Genomic DNA, 18,308 nt, shown 5'->3' with positions numbered 1-18,308 from the left:
GACCGCCCAACTAGCCCCACAGGGAGCGTGAGGCATGTTTATCCTTTTATCAATCAAGATCACTTCAGGTGGCAATCATAGCGCCCTTATGAAGTGTGGCAAAATAAACGTTACCCAACGACTCTCAGATAGATGTTTCACGTACAACAAGGGGTGGTTTCAAATCAATGGCAAGTGCCTGTCCTTTGCTGAAGCCCCCACCCATCAGGATGGGGCTGCTATTTATATTTATTCTGCTTCAGAAATATCCTTCCCAGAAAAGTAGCCATAAACAGCTGGCAACTTCCTGGGGAATAATGGAGCCTTCTGCAATGATGGAGAGCAATCTCTTTCCCGCGGGTCTGATGCGATCGGCCCCCTCTCAAAAACGGACGAGGCAGAAAGCTCAGCGCCAATGAAGAATGCCGTTTGTGCAAATGTCTGAAGTGCAGAATGCTTGGCTCCCTAACTGGCTCCCTAAAGTGAAAGTGGTAAGATCACTTGCCAACTACTTGATAGACCTGACGGAGCCCAATTTGAGAAGAGCGTTTACCATGGCCCGTTTCCATTCTATACCCACGGCCTTCTTGCAGGGGATTTACTTTAAGACCCCCATTACTCAGCGTCTATGTCCATGCACAATGAATGAAGTAGAGGACTTCATACACTTCTTTTTCTACTGCCCTATTTATGAGCTAATAAGAACTAAGCTCCTCCTCTTGATCCCGCCCACCATCACATCTAAGGAAGACTGTTTGAAATTGCTTCTTGTGGACGGAAATCCCCAAATTTCACGTGGGGTGGAAATCTTTATAGTGCAGGCTTTGAAACTCAGGGCTACACTGACTGGGTAGTGTGTCCCAGACCTGGACCTGTTTTAATTCTTTGTATTACCTTTTTAACCTAATGTGCCGAGCCTATTTTGGGGCCATTATATGTTTTATATACATCTGCATTTTAGATTCCCGGTGCTGGCAACTAAATTTTTATATTATTGTTTTAGGGTAATTTAAATGTCACAATGCCCGTAATATCGTTTGAATTCTGTTTTATCAGGTTACTTCTCTCTTGCATTTTTGTCTTATCCTGCTATGGCTGTATGCTAATGCAATAAAGGTTTGATGATGAGAATGCTTGGCGATGCATCACTGCGATGTGATGGGTGACCTTGAGGGCACAGTCACCCAGTGCAGGTGTGTGGCTGGTTTATAGGCCCCCTATATCACAATGGGGGGGGTGCTAGGGGAAAAGGGTGGTCCCTCTGGTGGGGACACATCCTGCTCCTTCTGGGGTCGTTTGTCCTCCTTTGCGCCCTCCCCCCCCGCACTCATCTCACACTTTTTTGGGGGTACAGTTTTTATTAGAAATTTCAATATAGCATTTCATCAAAAGACATATCATCCTTAAAGGCAAAGGTACCCCTCCCCGTACGGGTCCGACTCTAGGGTTGTGCGCTCATCTCATGCAGCCTCTTGCAACCGGAAAGAAGCGTCTCCGGCTCCGCAAGGAAGCCGCCCTGGGCCTCCGACGGGGCCGGAGCGCCGCCCGAGCAGAGCCGCCCAGGGTCGCCTTGGCCGGGGAAGAGGCGCGTCGGGAGGGCGGGGGAACGTTTCCAGGGCGGAACGGAGCAGCGCCGGAAGCCGTTTCCACGCCGAGGGGAAGGATTTCGCGGCGCGCCGGCGTCCCTTGGAGGCGCCACGTGGGCGAGCAGGGAGGGCGGATCAGGCTGGAGGCGGAGGCGGAGACACAGCTGATTGATTGATTGATTGATTGATTGGCTGATTGGCAGTCAGGCGCCTGGGGGGCCGCTCAACTGGCAGCTCGGGTCCCCTGGAGCCCCTTTCCTTCCTCTGCCAGGTAAGCCCCGATGCCCCCTTGGGAGAGGACGTTGTGGGGTCACTTCGCCCTGGGGTGCGGGGGGGGGCTTGGGGCAAGTGGGGGGCATTGGGGCCAGGCTGCTTACGCGCAGAGTTTTGGAGCTTTTCCCAGGGGGAGGCGGATCGGGCCCTTTGCAAGCACAGCGTCACCCCCGAGCAACCAAGGCTCCAGTCCGCTTCTTTTTTAAAATATTTTTTTTATTAATTTTTCAGTTTTGCAATTCCAAAAAACATTTTACAAGCTTTAAAATATCCAATGACTTCCCTTTCTTTCCTCCTTCCACTGTTCATTTTACATATCATACATCCCTGCGTATTTTACTATAACCGTTCAAATCAGTTTTCCACTTTTACATCTGTCAAAAATTATTTACTCTGCTGAATTTATCTTAATGCTGCCAGCGTTTTCAGCAGTATACAGTCATCTTCCACATATTCAATAAATGTTTTCCAATATTCTTTGCTCCAGCCTGCTACTGTTGTTTTTTGTCCCACTTCTGTTGAGCTGTAGCTTGAGACTGCCCCTCCAGAGGGCAATAATCTGGTAACACTGGGGAAGCATCTCAGAACAAAGCAGAACGATATGTATAAATTGACCATTAACGCACTATTGTTTTTCCAGTCAGTCTGGAGGGGCACTCAGAGGAGGCTGTGAAACTTTGGAGAACCTCAACTTCTCCATTCATGTAGAAATGCGCTGTTGTTGCACGTGATGTTTTACATTTACGTCTGTGCTCTTTCCAGTACTCTAGTGCTTTCCACTAGTTGGATTGTGTTTCATTTGATGCTGCCTTTGGAAAAGGTTGCTGCAGTCACTAATCTGCCGGTTGTCTTAGGGCGCAGGAGGTGAAGATGCACTCCATACGCAGCTGCATCGTGGGAGGTCTGAGGGTGTGCCGTCGGAGGCCTCCATGCTGGACCCTGCAACTGGCTGGACCCTGTTCTTGGGCTTCCACCAGGGGCTTGGATCCTGAGGTGCCCAGCGGAGAAGCAAAGTGCAAGGGAGGCCTGGAAGATTTTCATGCTAAGTTGGCGGCAGGGCCATCATTGCAGCATTTCCTACAAGACGCTGGAGCTGTGCAGGAAACTCACCGTTTGCCAGCTGAAGCAGCGGAGGACTCAGCACCCTATCTTGGCTCCAGAACCCTGGCAGATGCCCCAAGAAAAGGTCTGTGTTGCTGCCTTGCTTTGTCCTGCCACACAGCACCACACACCTTCCGGCGCTGAGGATTCACCTGGAGACTGGAATTGCAGATCCTCAATTCTGGTTTTGCAACCTGTGTGGAAAGGAGGGAGGTTGGAGTGCGCTGCAGGTGGGGATGGCGGCTTGAGTCCTGATGCCTTGCCAATGTCATGCTGCCTTTGATTCCCAAACTCAGGCGTGATGTGTCAAGGGAATTGCATTCACACAGCAAACATCACAAACATGCTTCCAAGATTATAATTTAGGCCTAAACACTTTGGAAAGAAATGCCTGAACCACAGTTCTTTCTCTATAGATACAGCCTCTTGTGTGTGCTTTGCAAATTTAAATACCTTTATTGCATAAACAAACACCTTCCTCACGAAAACACATTATTTTTGCTAGGCTAATCAGATCTCTACCTGGAGAAGACAGCTAATCAATTATAGCAGCAGATTATCTTCCTTCATCAGACACCAGTACACAGCACAATAAGCATGGTTTTCTATTCTCTGGTTAGAAATTAGTTGGGGACGAAGACTGTGGCTAAGTCTTACTTCAGTTCCCAGCTGCAAAACAGGTAGAACCATCCACCCATATCATGGGGTTATCGTAAAGATGACATTTAAGTGTCTTTGCCGTGTTTCATAAATTGATGGTTCGGTTTTTGATTGTTTTCATAGAATTGTAGAGTTGGAAGGGACCAAAGGGTTATCCAGTCCATCCCCCTGCAGTGCAAGAATCGGTGATGGGAATGGGAGACAGAGCGTTTGATCCCCTCCCCAAGAAACCCACCCTTTTCTCCTCCTCTTCTCCTCCTCCATACCCCTTGCAGTGTACCTGGAGACTTATGGCTGTCAGATGAATGTCAACGATACAGAGATTGCCTGGTCCATCCTCCAGAAAAATGGCTACCTCAGGACCAGCAGTTTGCAGGAGGTAAGCTTGGCCTCCGCAGTTGTTTGTGGCAGGGAACTGAGAGCGTGGGGATTTATGGCAGTCGGAGAAACACTTGTGATTTCCCGGTTTCGAAGCCCGTGGCACATGTTTCCCTCACCAATGGCTCTCTTCCACCTTGAGGGCTAGAAAGTTTGTTTTTTCTTTTTGAAAAAGAATGATCTGAACCCAAGGGTTCTAGTCCGGTACTAGAGTTCTGTCCCACTTAGATGGAGCATTTGGCCTCAGATGCTTCCCATCCGGTTTTAGAAGTATTTTTTCTCCCTTTCATTTCTCCCCTTCCCCTTCTCTCTTCCATTAGGCAGATGTGGTTCTCCTTGTCACGTGTTCAATCAGGTATGGAAGTATTATCTGGTTTCCAAAAGGGGGGCAACAGAGGTAACCCTGGCTTATTGTGACGTGCGTTGGCGTCCTTCGGAGAAATTGTTTCTTGGCTCTGGCAGAAAAGCTGATCCTTTGCTGATCCTTCTCAGGGAGAAGGCTGAGCAGACAATCTGGAACCGCTTACGATACCTCACGGCTCTGAAGTCCAAGCGGCCCCGATTGCAAGCGCCCTTACGGATCGGGATATTAGGTAAGGCGAAACGCCACAGCAGGGGGGATTGGTATTGGGTAGGGCATAGGAACGGGGAGAGGGTGTATTGTTTTGTTCTTGCTCTTGTTTTTATTATGCACTTTGTGTTTTTATCCTGTATTTTTATGCTCTGAACCTCCCTGAGATCTACAGGTGAAGGGCAGTATACAGATTGAACAAATACCGTATTTTTCGCCCTGTAGGACGCACTTTCCCCCCTCCAAAAATGAAGGGGAAATGGGGGTGCGTCCTATGGGGTGAATGCAGGCTTTCGCTGAAGCTTGGAGAGCGTTTCCCCCCCCCCCAAAAAAAAACTAGGTGCGTCCTATGGGACGAAAAATACGGTAAATTAGAAGACAGTGAAATTAACAGTTGTTGTTGTTGTTGAGTCATTTAGTCGTTTCCGCCTCTTTGTGACCCCCTGGACCAGAGCACGCCACGCCCTCCTGTCTTCCACTGCCTCCCGCAGTTTGGTCAAACTCATGCTGGTAGCTTCGAGAACACTGTCCAACCATCTCGTCCTCTGTCGTCCCCTTCTCCTTGTGCCCTCCATCTTTCCCAACATCAGGGTCTTTTCCAGGGAGTCTTCTCTTCTCATGAGGTGGCCAAAGTCTTGGAGCCTCCCCTTCAGGATCTGTCCTTCCAGGGAGCGCTCAGGGCTGATTTCCTTAAGAATGGAGAGGTTTGATCTTCTTGCAGTCCATGGGACTCTCAAGAGTCTCCTCCAGCACCATCATTCAAAAGCATCAATGAAATTAATGGTAAAAACAGTAAAAATATCTCCTTAACGTGCAAAGTATATATTCAGCAGTAAACAGTTCTCCCCCGTTTGCAGGTTGCATGGCTGAGAGGCTGAAGGAGAAGATCCTGGAGCGGGAGAAGTTAGTCGACATTGTGGCAGGCCCTGATGCTTACCGCGACCTTCCCAGGCTCCTGGCAGTGGCCGAAACAGGCCAGCAAGCCGCCAACGTCCTGCTCTCCCTGGATGAAACTTACGCAGACATCCTTCCTGTCCACACCAGCACCAGCCCCACGTCGGCCTTCGTGTAAGTGTAGGTGGGCTGCTTGCTCCTTCGGTCAGGCTTTGTGGGGTTGCGAGTTCAAGTGCTCTTGCACACGGGTTGCGAATCTGTTCAAAGTGATCAGAGCTCTTTGAGGTCCCAAGTCTCTCATCTTCATGCATGCATCTGCCTCCCTTTGAGTTGCAGAGCCTGCTTCTTTCTACGAGCCAAGCTCCATGGGCTGCAGGCAGTTGGATCTGAAATAGCCTCATTTTAAAAATCAAGATGCTAGCCCTCATGTTTGAATATACAATCTGAAGAAATTGCAGTTGGCATTTCCTGAAGGCTTTTTTTTAAAAAAAACGGTTTAAGTTCTGTTTGCTTTTAATTTCTTTTTAATTTATATGAATTATATTTATATAATTTATATTTTCCATAAATTTAGCTTATTATGTTTTATTTGTGTCATTCTGATAAACCACCTTGAATCCTGGGATATAAATGGTGATCTCTCTCACACACACACACACACACACAATCTACACTACTTGATAGTGAAAAAACTGCTCAAAGTGGTTTATAAAAGGATAAAACAATAAAATTGAGAAAAATTCACCACCATGTTTAAAACATACAAAAAGTTAAAACACTAAAGCAGGCTAAAATTCGCACCAACTTTCTAAGCATGTGGGTAGACTTGGCTGAACAGGAATGTTTTTACTAGATGCTGAAAACCTGCCCCATAATTAATATTAGTACAGTGGTACCTTGCGTTAAGTACTTAATCCTTTCTGGAGGTCCGTTCTTAACCTGAAACTGTTCTTAACCTGAAGCACCACTTTAGCTAATGGGGCTTCCTGCTGCTGCCGTGCCACCAGAGCACGATTTCTGTTCTCATCCTGAAGCAAAGTACTTAACCCAAGGTACTATTTCTGGGTTTGCGGAGTCTGTAACCTGAAGCGTATGTAACCTGAAGTGTATGTAACCTGAGGTACCACTGTAAAGGGAAATACAGGCTTTTGGGAGGCTCCCCAGAGTCAACTCTTGGCTCTCATACCCTTTGCTTCACGGCTCCTTTTAAGCATCCTGATTTTCCTCCCTGTCCAGGGGCCTTGGTGGGCCTTGGTCTGTCCAGCTGGGGAGGGGTGTCATAAGTGTCAGGAGTTCAGCCTACACTTGAGTAGGACCCTGATAGAGACACATGCCCGACTGGCATGTTCTCTCCCTCCTGGTTGTTCGTTTGGGAGCTTCAAGAGCTTTGTCCAGCCCGAACATCACAGCGACTGATGCCAACAGACATCGCCACACTTAGGGATCCACAGAGTCTTCGCAGCTTGCGTGACAGACCTCAGCAACTCAGCATTTTGGCTAATCTACTTTATTTACATATAAACACACACGGAGCACTGCAGCATGGCTCCCTCTCTCTCTAGCATCAGACGGCAAAGAGAAAAAAGAACAAAGGACAATAGTCCCACTTCACGGAACACAGGAACACAAACATCCTGTCTCCGTCACTTCCCACACGGTGGAATGAAAACATACACCTTCATGTGATAGACAACAATCCCATGACTGCAATCACGGAGCAGGAATTCTAACAATAAGAAGAGCCTGCACAATCAGGCCAGTAGTCCATCTAGCTCAGCATCCTGGTCTCACAGGGACCAATCAGATGCCTCTTTGGGGAAGCCAGCAAGCAGGAACCAGCTCTCTCCTCCTGAAACTGGGACTCTGTTGAGGCAGAGCGTAGCCATCTTGGCTAATAGTTGTTGATACCCTCTCCTCCATAAATTTGTCCAGTCTTCTTTTAAAGGCATTCAAATTGATGGTCATCACTGCCTCTTGTGGGAGGAAGTTCCACCACTTAACTTTGTGCTGTGTCAACAAGGACTTCCTTTTAGCTGTCCTGAATCTTCCAACAAATTGGTCTGGCAGACTTGGTGTATATCTCAGTCCTGGGAGGGGAAACGGAGACCGTGAAAAACTCCCCTGCTTTGGAAGCAAACCAAAGCCAGTCTGGCCACCACCCACCCACCCCATGGGGGACTTCTCTCTCACACACACAGGTCCATCATGCGCGGCTGCGACAACATGTGCACCTACTGCATCGTCCCCTTCACCCGCGGGCGCGAGAGGAGCCGGCCAGTGGCCTCCATCCTGCAGGAGGTGCAAGCACTCTCAGACCAGGTGACCAGCTTGCCTGCTGCGTTGCGGGCAGGGAGGTGGGAGGAGACCTGGAAGCCAGAAATGGGGATCTCCAGGCCCAGGGGGTGGGTGTGCTCCCCCCCAGGCCTCTCTGCCTGGGCCAAGCCTTATTCCTCACTGTAGTGTTCCCAAAACAAGGAAGGATTGGACTCTGATTAATAGAATACACATGAGACTTGACCAGCAAGACTCTGGGAGGAGTGCGTAGAATAATAATTCCTCCCCACCCCTCGGCCCAGGTCATTTTATTCAGAAAAGAACTTTTTACACAGTGTTCGTAAGAACCAATCAGATTTCCTCTGAGCATTTCAACAAACCCCACGTTGGGACAGAGTTAAACTACGAAAGCTAATTTAAGCATGCATACTTCTGGGGTAAATAAAGCAGGGCTAAAAAGGAGGAATGCATTCAGCAACCCCGGAGGTCATAAACAAGCAGTAAACATGATAGGAAGGATGGCACGGAAGCTAGGGACCTTTATCACCTTCATGTGAAAAACTATTCCCTGGCCCTAAGATTAACAAAATCAAGGAAGAGTACATCAAAGAAACTGCCTACTATCTTTTATGGCCTAGGATGCCTGGTGCAGCAACTGGCAACTGGGCTGTGTGTTTAGAATGCTTATACGTGCCTGTCAGACAGAAGAGAAACAGGCAGTAGAGGAAAAATGGCATAAATGTAGAAGCTTGTGGGATTTGATCAGAAATTATTGTTGATGAATCGAACCCAGTCAACGCAGTGCTTTCATCACGGACACAATGGCTGGATGCATATTTTATAATTCCTCATAGTAATCCCATCTTGGGAGAAGGGCAATGACAGGCCTAGATAGCATCTTGAGAAGTAGAGACGTCACCTTGCCAACAAAGGTCCGTATAGTTAAAGCTATGGTTTTCCCAGTAGTGATGTATGGAAGTGAGAGCTGGACCGTAAAGAAGGCTGATCGCCGAAGAATGGATGCTTTTGAATTATGGTGCTGGAGGAGACTCTTGAGAGTCCCATGGACTGCAAGAAGATCAAACGCATGCATTCTTAAGGAAATCAGCCCTGAGTGCTCACTGGAAGGACAGATCCTGAAGTTGAGGCTCCAAGACTTTGGCCACCTCATGAGAAGAGAAGACTCCCTGGAAAAGACCCTGATGTTGGGAAAGATGGAGGGCACAAGGAGAAGGGGACGACAGAGGACGAGATGGTGGGACAGTGTTCTCGAAGCTACCAGCATGAGTTTGACCAAACTGCGGGAGGTAGTGGAGGACAGAAGTGCCTGGCGTGCTCTGGTCCATGGGGTCACGAAGAGTCGGACACGACTAAACAACAACAACAACAATCCCATCTGATCACTACACTCACCATGCCTGCTTTGCACCCCTCCATTCCTGAGTTTTTTTGCCTCGGCTGGAATGCTGCTGTGACCTCCGGTGATGCTTATTGCTTGACTGGATGGAATGTAAAATGCCTTTGGTTCCTGGCTTCTCCCACCACCCTCTCCCTATGTGCCTCCTTGCCCATGTTGCCAATAATGACCCCTGCCTCCCTCTGCAGGGGGTGAAGGAGGTCACCCTGTTGGGCCAGAACGTCAACAGCTACCGGGACACCTCCGAGGCCCAGTTCCTCTCGGCGACCCCAACTCAGCTGAGTCGCGGCTTCAGCTCCGTCTACAAGCCCAAGCAGGGTGGGTTGCGCTTTGCAGACCTCCTGGACCGGGTGTCCGCCATCAATCCGGAAATGAGGATCCGTTTCACTTCCCCGCACCCCAAGGACTTCCCGGATGAGGTGGGTTTAGCTCCCCTTCCTCTGCTGGCATACTGGCCAAGGGCAAGTGGTTGCCCACAGCCTGGGGTCCACTGATGGCCACTGTGTTCTCGGCAGGTCTTCCAGCTTATGAAGGAGAGGCACAACATATGCAAACATCTGCACCTCCCGGTCCAGAGCGGAAGCACCCGTATCCTGGAGGCGATGAGGAGAGGGTGAGTCGGAGCTCTTGCACATTTTAGATATCCCTAATATATCAAAACTTTCCCCAAAATATCCCAGTCCTTGCTGGGCAGCAGCAGCAGTTCTTATGAAGCCTGTCTGTATGCCACAGGGTACCAGTGCCTCCTAACTTCGCCCTCTTTGCTTCACCCACCCAGATATACCCGGGAAGCTTACCTGGCGCTCGTACACCTCATCCGAGACTCTTTGCCAGGTTGGTACCTCCTGTAGCCGTTGTTGCTGTTCTCACTCTTCCCACTTCCCTACTGGCTTGACTTCCATCTTTATGGACTTTCAGCTTCACCTGTGAGCCCGTGTGAAAGTGCAGTGCCGGGGCTGCATTGCATAAGGTGTATTTCTCTGTGTTGGTGTGACGGGGAAATAGTTCTGCTTCCAGAGGCAGGAGATTCATGGGCAAGGGAGCGCCAGGAGAGGGTGCAGGATTGGGGAGCTGAAGAAGCGGGCTGGGTTCAAGGCCAGGTGGATAGAATGATATTAAAGACAAGGTTGCTCAAAATGTATGGTGCTGGTGGTGTCACAGATTGCATAGATTTGTAGAACGGGAAGGGACTCCAAGAAGAATGTGGCAGCCAAGATTCTCAGGCTGTCAGATGGAAGCATAAAGCGGCTGGGAACTGATCCGCCGCTCTCAAGGCATACATACAATTTTCCTTGGAGCAAGTGGCTGCCCTCTTCTTGTTGAGGTTTCCCCAAAATGAGAGTTTTGACAGGCACCTCATTCCAGAGCTGGGTGAAGTTAGGAATTCCTTCCTGAGGTTTAATGGTCATAAGTGGGTTTTTTTTTTATTTCGATTATGTATTTTTTGGTTTTACATTTTGATTTTGTTCTGTGAACCGCCCTGAGACCTCCGGGTATAGGACGGTACAGTGGTACATCGGTTTAAGAACAGTCCTGTTTACGAACGATTCTGTTTACGAACTCCACAAAACCGGAAGTAGTGTCCGGTTTGCGAACTTGACCTTGGTCTAAGAATGGAATCTGATTGGTGGAAGGGCACTGGCAGCGGGAGGCCTCATTAGGGAAAGTGCACCTTGATTTAAGAACGGTTTCGGTTTAAGAACGGACTTCCAGAATGGATTAAGTTCGTAAACTGAGGTACCACTGTATATAAATTCAGTAAATAGTAAGCGTGTGCTGAGACATAAAGAACCTTCTTTTTCTTTGCTGGTTTCCACCTGCTACACCATCCCATTCTCTCTGATTCCTGCTGGGTGTCTCACTTTGTCCCTTTCACGTTGCAGATGTGACTCTCAGCAGCGATTTCATTGCTGGCTTCTGCGGGGAGACGGAAGACGACCACCGGCAGACGCTGTCCCTCCTTCGTGAGGTCGGCTACAACACGGCCTTCATCTTTGCTTACAGCATGAGGGAGGTGAGAACGGTAGCCCCTTACTGAAAGGACCAAGCAAGCACATTCTGCCTCCAAGTCCCAGGGAGGGGGGCAGATCCTGGAAGGGACCCCCAAAGGTCATTTAGTCCAACCCCCTGCAGTGCAGGAACTACAGAAGCTCTGGAAGGTGGCCAGCCAACCTCTGCTTAAGAACTTCCAAGGAAGGAGAGGCCACCACCTCCCGAGGGAATCCATTCCGCTGTCGAATGGCTCTTGCCGTCAGAAAGGTCCTTCTTGGAATCTCCTTTCACATCATTTGATGCCATTGGTTCACATGACATGAAAGGGTTCCGCCCTCCAGAGCAGGAGAAAACAAGCTTGTTCCCTCTTCCATGTGACAGCCTTTCATATATTTGTGTTTTTTTTTAAAAAAATATTTTTTTATTGTTTTCCTTATACATACTTTTATAATACAATACAATAAATCACTTAAATACTTTTAGCTCTGCCGAGCTTGCGACTTCCCTCCCTCCTCCCTCCCTTCAGCTAATATCCCTTATTTTCTTAGATCGCGTATTCTATTTTTTAACTTATATCTGTCGTACATTGTAAGAGCTATTTCAGTCCTGCCAGTGTTTTTAAAGTTTTACAATTATCCTTTATATACACCATAAACTTACTCCCAACTTTCTTGAAACCTCTGATTGTCCTGATCCCAGATTCTTCCTGTCAGTTTGGCTAGCCCTGCATAACTCATCATTTTCATCTGCCACTGCGCAATAGTAGGAATTTCTGGTGATTTCCAGTTTTGGACGAAGCCCTTCAAATATTTGAAGGTGGCTGTCATATCACCTCTGAGTCTTCTTTCCTCCAGGCTAAACATACCGTATTTTTCGCTCTATAAGATGCACTTTTCCCCTTCTAAAAAGTAAGAGGAAATATGTGTGCGTCTTATGGAGCGAATGCAGGCTGTGCAGCTATCGCTGAAGCCAGGAGAGTGAGAGGGATCGGTGTGCACCGATTCCTCTCGCTCTCCTGGCTTCAGGGATAGCCACGCAAAGCCTCCTGAGCGTGGCGGGAGGAGCGCTCCCCCTGCCCTGAAGAGGCTTGGCATGGCTATCCCAGAAGCCAGAACAGCAAGAGGGATCAGTGCTGAAGAGGCGCTGCGCAGAGAGAGAAAGCTGTGCAGCGCCCCTTCAGCAAAGCGGGAGGAGAAATGGAGCACCTTCCGTTTCTCTTCCCGCTTTGCTGGAGAAAAGTGGGAGGAGAAATGGAAGGGGCTCCTTTTCTCCTGCCGCTTCGCTGAAGGGGCGCTGCGCAGAGAGGGAGAGAATATTTTTTTTCTCGTTCTCCTCTAAAACTAGGTGCATCTTATGGTCGGGTGCATCTTATAGAGCGAAAAATACGGTAACCAGCTCCTTCAACCGTTACTCATAAGGCGTGGTTTCTAGACCCTTGATCATTTTGTTTGTCCTCCTCTACACACCTTGTGTAGAGCCAGTGTGGTGTAGTGGTTAAGAGCGGTAGTCTAGTAATCTGGGGAACCGGGTTCGCGTCTCCACTCCTCCACATGCAGCTGCTGGGTGACCTTGGGCTAGTCACACTTCTGTGAAGTCTCTCAGCCCCACTCACCTCACAGAGTGTTTGTTGTGGGGGAGGAAGGGAAAGGAGAATGTTAGCCGCTTTGAGACTCCTTAAAGGGAGTGAAAGGTGGGATATCAAATCCAAACTCTTCTTCTTCTTCCTGCTTGTCAATATCCTTCTTGAATTGTGGTGCCCAGAACGACGTGGGAGTCCAGGTGTGGTCTGACCAAGGCTGAAGCCTATGACTTCCCTTGATCTGGACATAACTTCTATTGGCCCTTCCAACTCTACAATTCTCTGATTCCCATTGCAGAATTTGAAGAGCCACAGAATTTTGAATGTGGTGTGTGCGGAATGCAGGTGACCCCTTTCGAAGAAGGTGCAGGGCTTCTGCCTCCGAGTCATTGGCACTTTGTTTCCCCAGAAAACCCGGGCGTTTCACCGCCTGCAGGACGACGTGCCCCCTGAAGTGAAGCAGAGGCGGCTGAAGGAGCTCATGACTGTCTTTCGTGAGGAGGCGTCCTGGGCAAATGCAGCCGCCGTGGGACGAGTGCAAGTGGTCTTGGTAGAGAGTGTGAGTGCCACTTCGATAAATGCCACAGGAGTCAAGAGGGCGGAGGCAGAGAGCAGTCTTAGTCCTCCCAGGACATTCTATGCAACATCTCAAAGTAGCTGTCATATTACAAAAGAATTTCAGAAATAGACTGGAAAGAGAAGTTGCTGAATTGCAACTCATTACCAAACTTAAAACCCTGGAGAGACCAGGTCTGAATAGAGACATTGGATTCTTATCTCATTATACATGATTTAGCTATTTTTAGCCATCTCACCCCTTGCTTTTTCCTTTAATAATAATAATAATAATAATAATAATAATAATAATAATAATAATTTATTATTGTACCCCGCCCATCTGGCTGGGTTTCCCCAGCCACTCTGGGCGGCTTCCAACAAAGATGAAAAATACACTAAAATGTCACATATTAAGACCAATTGCAGTCGTTAACAGTCGTCAACAGGTTTACCACACCTATCAGCCAGTCACCCATTCCCACCACCCTTCTGAGTAATACCCCTCCCCACCCTTTCACTATATATAAGGGTCTGGTGACTTCTGTTTCAGTGTTTCTGAAGAAGTGTGCATGCACACGAAAGCTCGTGCCAGTAACAAACTGAGTTGGTCTCTAAGGTGCTACTGGAAGGAATTTATTTTATTTTGTTTCGACTACGGCATACCAACATGGCTGCCTACCTGTAACTAGTCCTCCAATGTCTGCCTCTTCTGCACATAGCGGGGGGTGGTGTCAGGGGGTCTGCTTTTAGCATTAAAAAAGGGGAGCAGAGAGGAGAGGAGCTGATCTTGCTATGTGTCTCCACCCCCATCGTTCTGCCTGGACACTGAGGTCCAGCTCCGAGGGCCTTCTGGCGGTTCCCTCACTGCGAGAAGCCAAGTTACAGGGAATCAGGCAGAGGGCCTTCTCTGTGGTGGCGCCCGCCCTGTGGAACACCCTCCCACCAGATGTCAAAGAGAAAAATAACTACCAAAGTTTTAGAAGACATCTGAAGGCAGCCCTGTTTAGGGAAGCTTTTAATGTTTAATAGCTTATTGTATTTTAGTGTTCTGTTGGAAGCCGCCCAGAGTGGCTGGGGAAATTATTATTATTATTATTATTATTACTTGCTACTGTATCCGGGACTGTCTTCAAGGGCAGCCCTTGGCAGAATGCATTACAATAATCAAGCTGGGAACATGAGAACCTAGGAAGACCCCACTGGATCAGGCCAATGGCCCGTCTAGTCCAGCATGCTGATCAGATGCCCCCATGGGAAACCCACAAGCAGGATTCAAGCGCTCTCCCCTCCTGCGGTTTCCAGCAGCTGGTATTCAGAAGCATTTACCTCCTCCCGTTGCGGAGGCGGAGCCAAGCCATCTTGGCTAGTAGGCTTTGATAGCTTTTCCCATGAATTTGTCCTGTCTTCTTGTAAGGTCGCCATCACTGTGTCGCGAATTCTTCGCGGCACTTTTAGCAGAAATGCTCAGAGTTCCAGGTTCTTCAGTGCAGTATATTTATTGTGAGGTATATATACAAATATCTACGGGCTGTAATACATGAGCAGTTCATACAGTCAAAGAGAGTAGCTGGCTGCACCTCAAGGCAAATAGGAAGACTCTATCTCTCTGACCACACTCTTCTACACCACCCCATTACTGCTGGACAGGTTTCCCTTTGAAACCGATGGCAGCCAATCAACTGTCAGCACATTACTGCTCAGTCATTCTGACCCAGCACCTCCATAGAAAGTATGGCAGGCTGATTGTATCAGCCCTGGATACTGCAGCTAGTACAGAATGCACAGCAGTCAGCTCCTCTCCTCTCTGATCCCCCTGACACCACCACCTGCTCTGTGCAGAAGAGGCAGACATGGGAGGACTAGTTACAGGTAGGCAGCCGTGTTGGTCTGCCGTAGTCGAAATAAAAAAAATTGCATCAGCTAGCAAACTCAAGCCTGCAGACTTACTATCTCACACAGCATTCTGTGGATCCCAACACACTGCCTCCTGCGACAGGGAGTTCCATGGTTTATCTCTGTGCTGTGTGAAGGATTTTATTTTATCTGTCCCGAATCTCCCAACGTTCAGCTTAATTGGATATCCAAGAGTTCCAGTGTTAGGAGAGAGGAAGAAAAATTCCCCGCTTTCTCCATTCCGCGCATGATTTTATAAACTTCTGCATGTCACCTCTTCTTTGAGTTGTCTTTTCTAAACGAAAAAGCCCCCAAAGCTGCAACATTCCTTCATGGGGGGTTGTTCATCTCCCTGATCATTTTGGTGTCCTGAACTTGGAAATTTGTATGGCTGTTGCCCAAGCTTTTCCCCTCCAGGTTTAGGAATGCCTGTCAAATCCTGAAATACCCTCAATCCTAATAATTTGGATTGTTCGTATTTAGCAGTTTGGCAAACTGCCCTTCTTGGAAAGATAACCCATAAACTAAAAGTATCTGAAGGACAGAACTCAAATGCTCTTTTTAACTGATATATGGCGCAATTTTATTCCTTATACACACATTGAGGCAAAAGGTTACTCATTGACTGCTCGTTTAAGACTCTATAGAAGCTTTATTCTCAGTCATGATGGAATTCACAAGTGGAGAACATTTATTTTTACAAAGCTTTATTATTTGTAAAGGGAATCTTTATAAACAATATTTGATTTATCCCATTGGAGCTGTGCTATATCTTTGTACTTTTTCCCTTCTCGGCTGTGATGCTTCATGCTTTAATTTTCAATCTTTTGCCCCTCTTTGTTATGTTTGCATTATTTTGTTGTTGCTGTTGTTGTTAATTAACCAATGAAATAAATAAATTTAACACACGCCCTCCTTGCTTCCCCAGACGAGCAAACGCTCAGCCTTGGACCTGTGTGGCCGGAACGATGGCAACATCAAAGTGATCTTCCCAGACGTGGAGGTGGATGATGGCACCGGCTTGGGATCCCAAGTCCGAGTCCAGCCGGGCGATTATGTCCTGGTGAAGGTGATTGACCAGTCCCTTGCTTTTTCCTAGGTGGAAGCAAATGGCCTAAGGAGAGTAGCAGCTAAATGCGCTCCAAGGCCAAACGAGTCCAGCATCCTGCCCTCTGCAAGTGACCTGCCAGATGCCCTAATGGGGGGAAACCAAAAGGGGTATCGGGGGAGGTCAGCAGCCCCTCTCCTCACTTGGGGTCCCAGAAACTGGTATTTCGGGACATGCTGTCTCCGACAGTACAAGGAGAACAGAGCCATCAGGGCTAGTGGCCACCTATGGCCATCTTCCCCTCCGTGGATTGTCTAATCCTCTTTAAAAGCTATTTAAACAGCCTCGGTCCAGTATACCTGAAGGAGCGTCTCCACCCCCATTGTTCAGCCCGGACACTGAGGTCCAGCGCCGAGGGCCTTCTGGCGGTTCCCTCATTGCGAGAAGTGAGGTTACAGGGAACCAGGCAGAGGGCCTTCTCGGTGGTGGCGCCCGCCCTGTGGAACGCCCTCCCACCAGATGTCAAAGAGAAGAAAAACTACCAGACTTTTAGAAGACATCTGAAGGCAGCCCTGTTTAGGGAAGCTTTTAATGTTTAATAGCTTATTGTGTTTTAGTGTTCTGTTGGAAGCTGCCCAGAATGGCTGGGGAAAGCCAGCCAGATGGGCGGGATATAAATAATAAATTATTATAATATTATTATTATTATTCAGGTAGGTGGCTGTCACTGCCTCCTGCTGGAGGGGGTTCCATAACTAAACTATACGCTAGAAAAATCCTACTGCCTGATTTATTAATTTCACAAAATGTCTATACCGCATGATTGGATTTTTGATTTTTTTTAAGTCCTTCAAGTGGTTTACAAAAAAAGATAATTCTTGTTAGTGATAATTTTATTGTTTTAACAGCAATAATTTAAGACTTTTCACAAAGTGAAAATGATAGGCTAAAAATGGATGAAATCTCACACCAACTTTTTAAATGTCTGCATCGGCTTGACTAAACAAAGATGACTTCTAGTGGGTGCCAGAGAGAGTACAATGAAAGTGCCTTTCCTGATATCAATAGGCAGGGAGTTCCAAAGTGTAGGCCCTGCCAGTTCCACAGATGGAAGCGGCTGAGTGGTTGCATCTGGAGGTCAGGCGATCTTGCAGGTGAACTCACCGGTTCCTTATTATGGGAGCATCTCCTAACATGCATACGCACCTTCCTTCTTTCCAGATCTCCTCTTCCAGCTCCCAGACGCTGAGGGGCATCCCTCTCCGCCGAACCACCCTGAAAGGATCCACAGCGTTTGGAGGAGCAGACTGAAGGGGTGGCTGGAAGGGAGGAGCAGGAGGCGATTTTGGGACTGGAGACAGATCCTGGCATGTCCAAACTCTGCTGAGAGGGTTGCTCAGTTACCGTATTTTTCCCTCTATTACACGCAGATTTTTTCTCCTAAAAAGTAAGGGGAAATGTCTGTGCGTGTTATTGAGCGAATGTGTGGTCCCTGGAGCTGACAAGCGCAAGTGAAGGCAAAAATCAGGCAAATATCAAATCGTCCGGAGAAGGGAGGAAAAGAGGAAGCTGCTGCTTTCCTGCATTCTGCCTCAGGGTCTTACTGCCCACCCGCTTCTGTTTCCTTACTGTGTTTGCTCAAACGGAACAAAGAGCAGAGAAAACCCCTCCCCTCCAGGCAAGCAGAGTGGAAAGCAGAGGGTCCTTCCTTCTAATTCCTCTCCGTGCGTCTGGGACACGAAGGCAACATGCAGGTTGGGGGGGGGGGGAGAGAGAGAGAGCTGGCTGGCTTGTGGGGGGGGGGGGACTTTTGCCTTCCTTTCCTCCCTCCGGTAAAACCCCTCTCCTGCATTCTTAGCCAGCTGCTTCTCTGCACACCCCTCTCCTTGTCGCTTCTATGTTTTTCCTTCCCTCCCTACTTAAAACGTGGTTCCAATCACGGATCCACATGGATCCTCAGGATCTTTGCATTGAGTCACCCCAAATTCACCATCAGATCACATAGCAATGATCTGATGCAAAAACAGGGCTGCAATGGTGCAAAAACGTGGTTACAAAGCACGGATCCACATGGATCCTCAGGATCTTTGCATTGGGTCACCCCA

At 48.2% G+C, this 18,308-nt stretch overlaps 1 protein-coding gene across 1 annotated transcript; it reads left to right on the top strand.

Annotated features, from left to right (window-relative positions):
* Positions 1 to 1,639: 1,639 nt before the first annotated feature.
* CDK5RAP1 (CDK5 regulatory subunit associated protein 1) lies at positions 1,640 to 17,600 on the top strand. The gene is made up of 14 exons (XM_053394739.1): positions 1,640 to 1,836; positions 2,693 to 3,024; positions 3,875 to 3,978; positions 4,298 to 4,332; positions 4,470 to 4,570; positions 5,406 to 5,616; positions 7,641 to 7,761; positions 9,322 to 9,552; positions 9,649 to 9,746; positions 9,912 to 9,967; positions 11,017 to 11,147; positions 13,114 to 13,263; positions 16,084 to 16,224; positions 17,425 to 17,600. Exons 2-14 carry the CDS (start codon positions 2,709 to 2,711, stop codon positions 17,512 to 17,514), a joined length of 1,785 nt encoding a protein of 594 aa, XP_053250714.1. The 5' UTR covers positions 1,640 to 1,836; positions 2,693 to 2,708; the 3' UTR covers positions 17,515 to 17,600.
* Positions 17,601 to 18,308: the final 708 nt, after the last annotated feature.

The sequence above is a fragment of the Podarcis raffonei genome, chromosome 6 (assembly GCF_027172205.1).
Source record: "Podarcis raffonei isolate rPodRaf1 chromosome 6, rPodRaf1.pri, whole genome shotgun sequence".
Lineage (NCBI taxonomy): Eukaryota > Metazoa > Chordata > Lepidosauria > Squamata > Lacertidae > Podarcis > Podarcis raffonei.
This window is presented reverse-complemented; position numbering and strand designations above follow the sequence as displayed.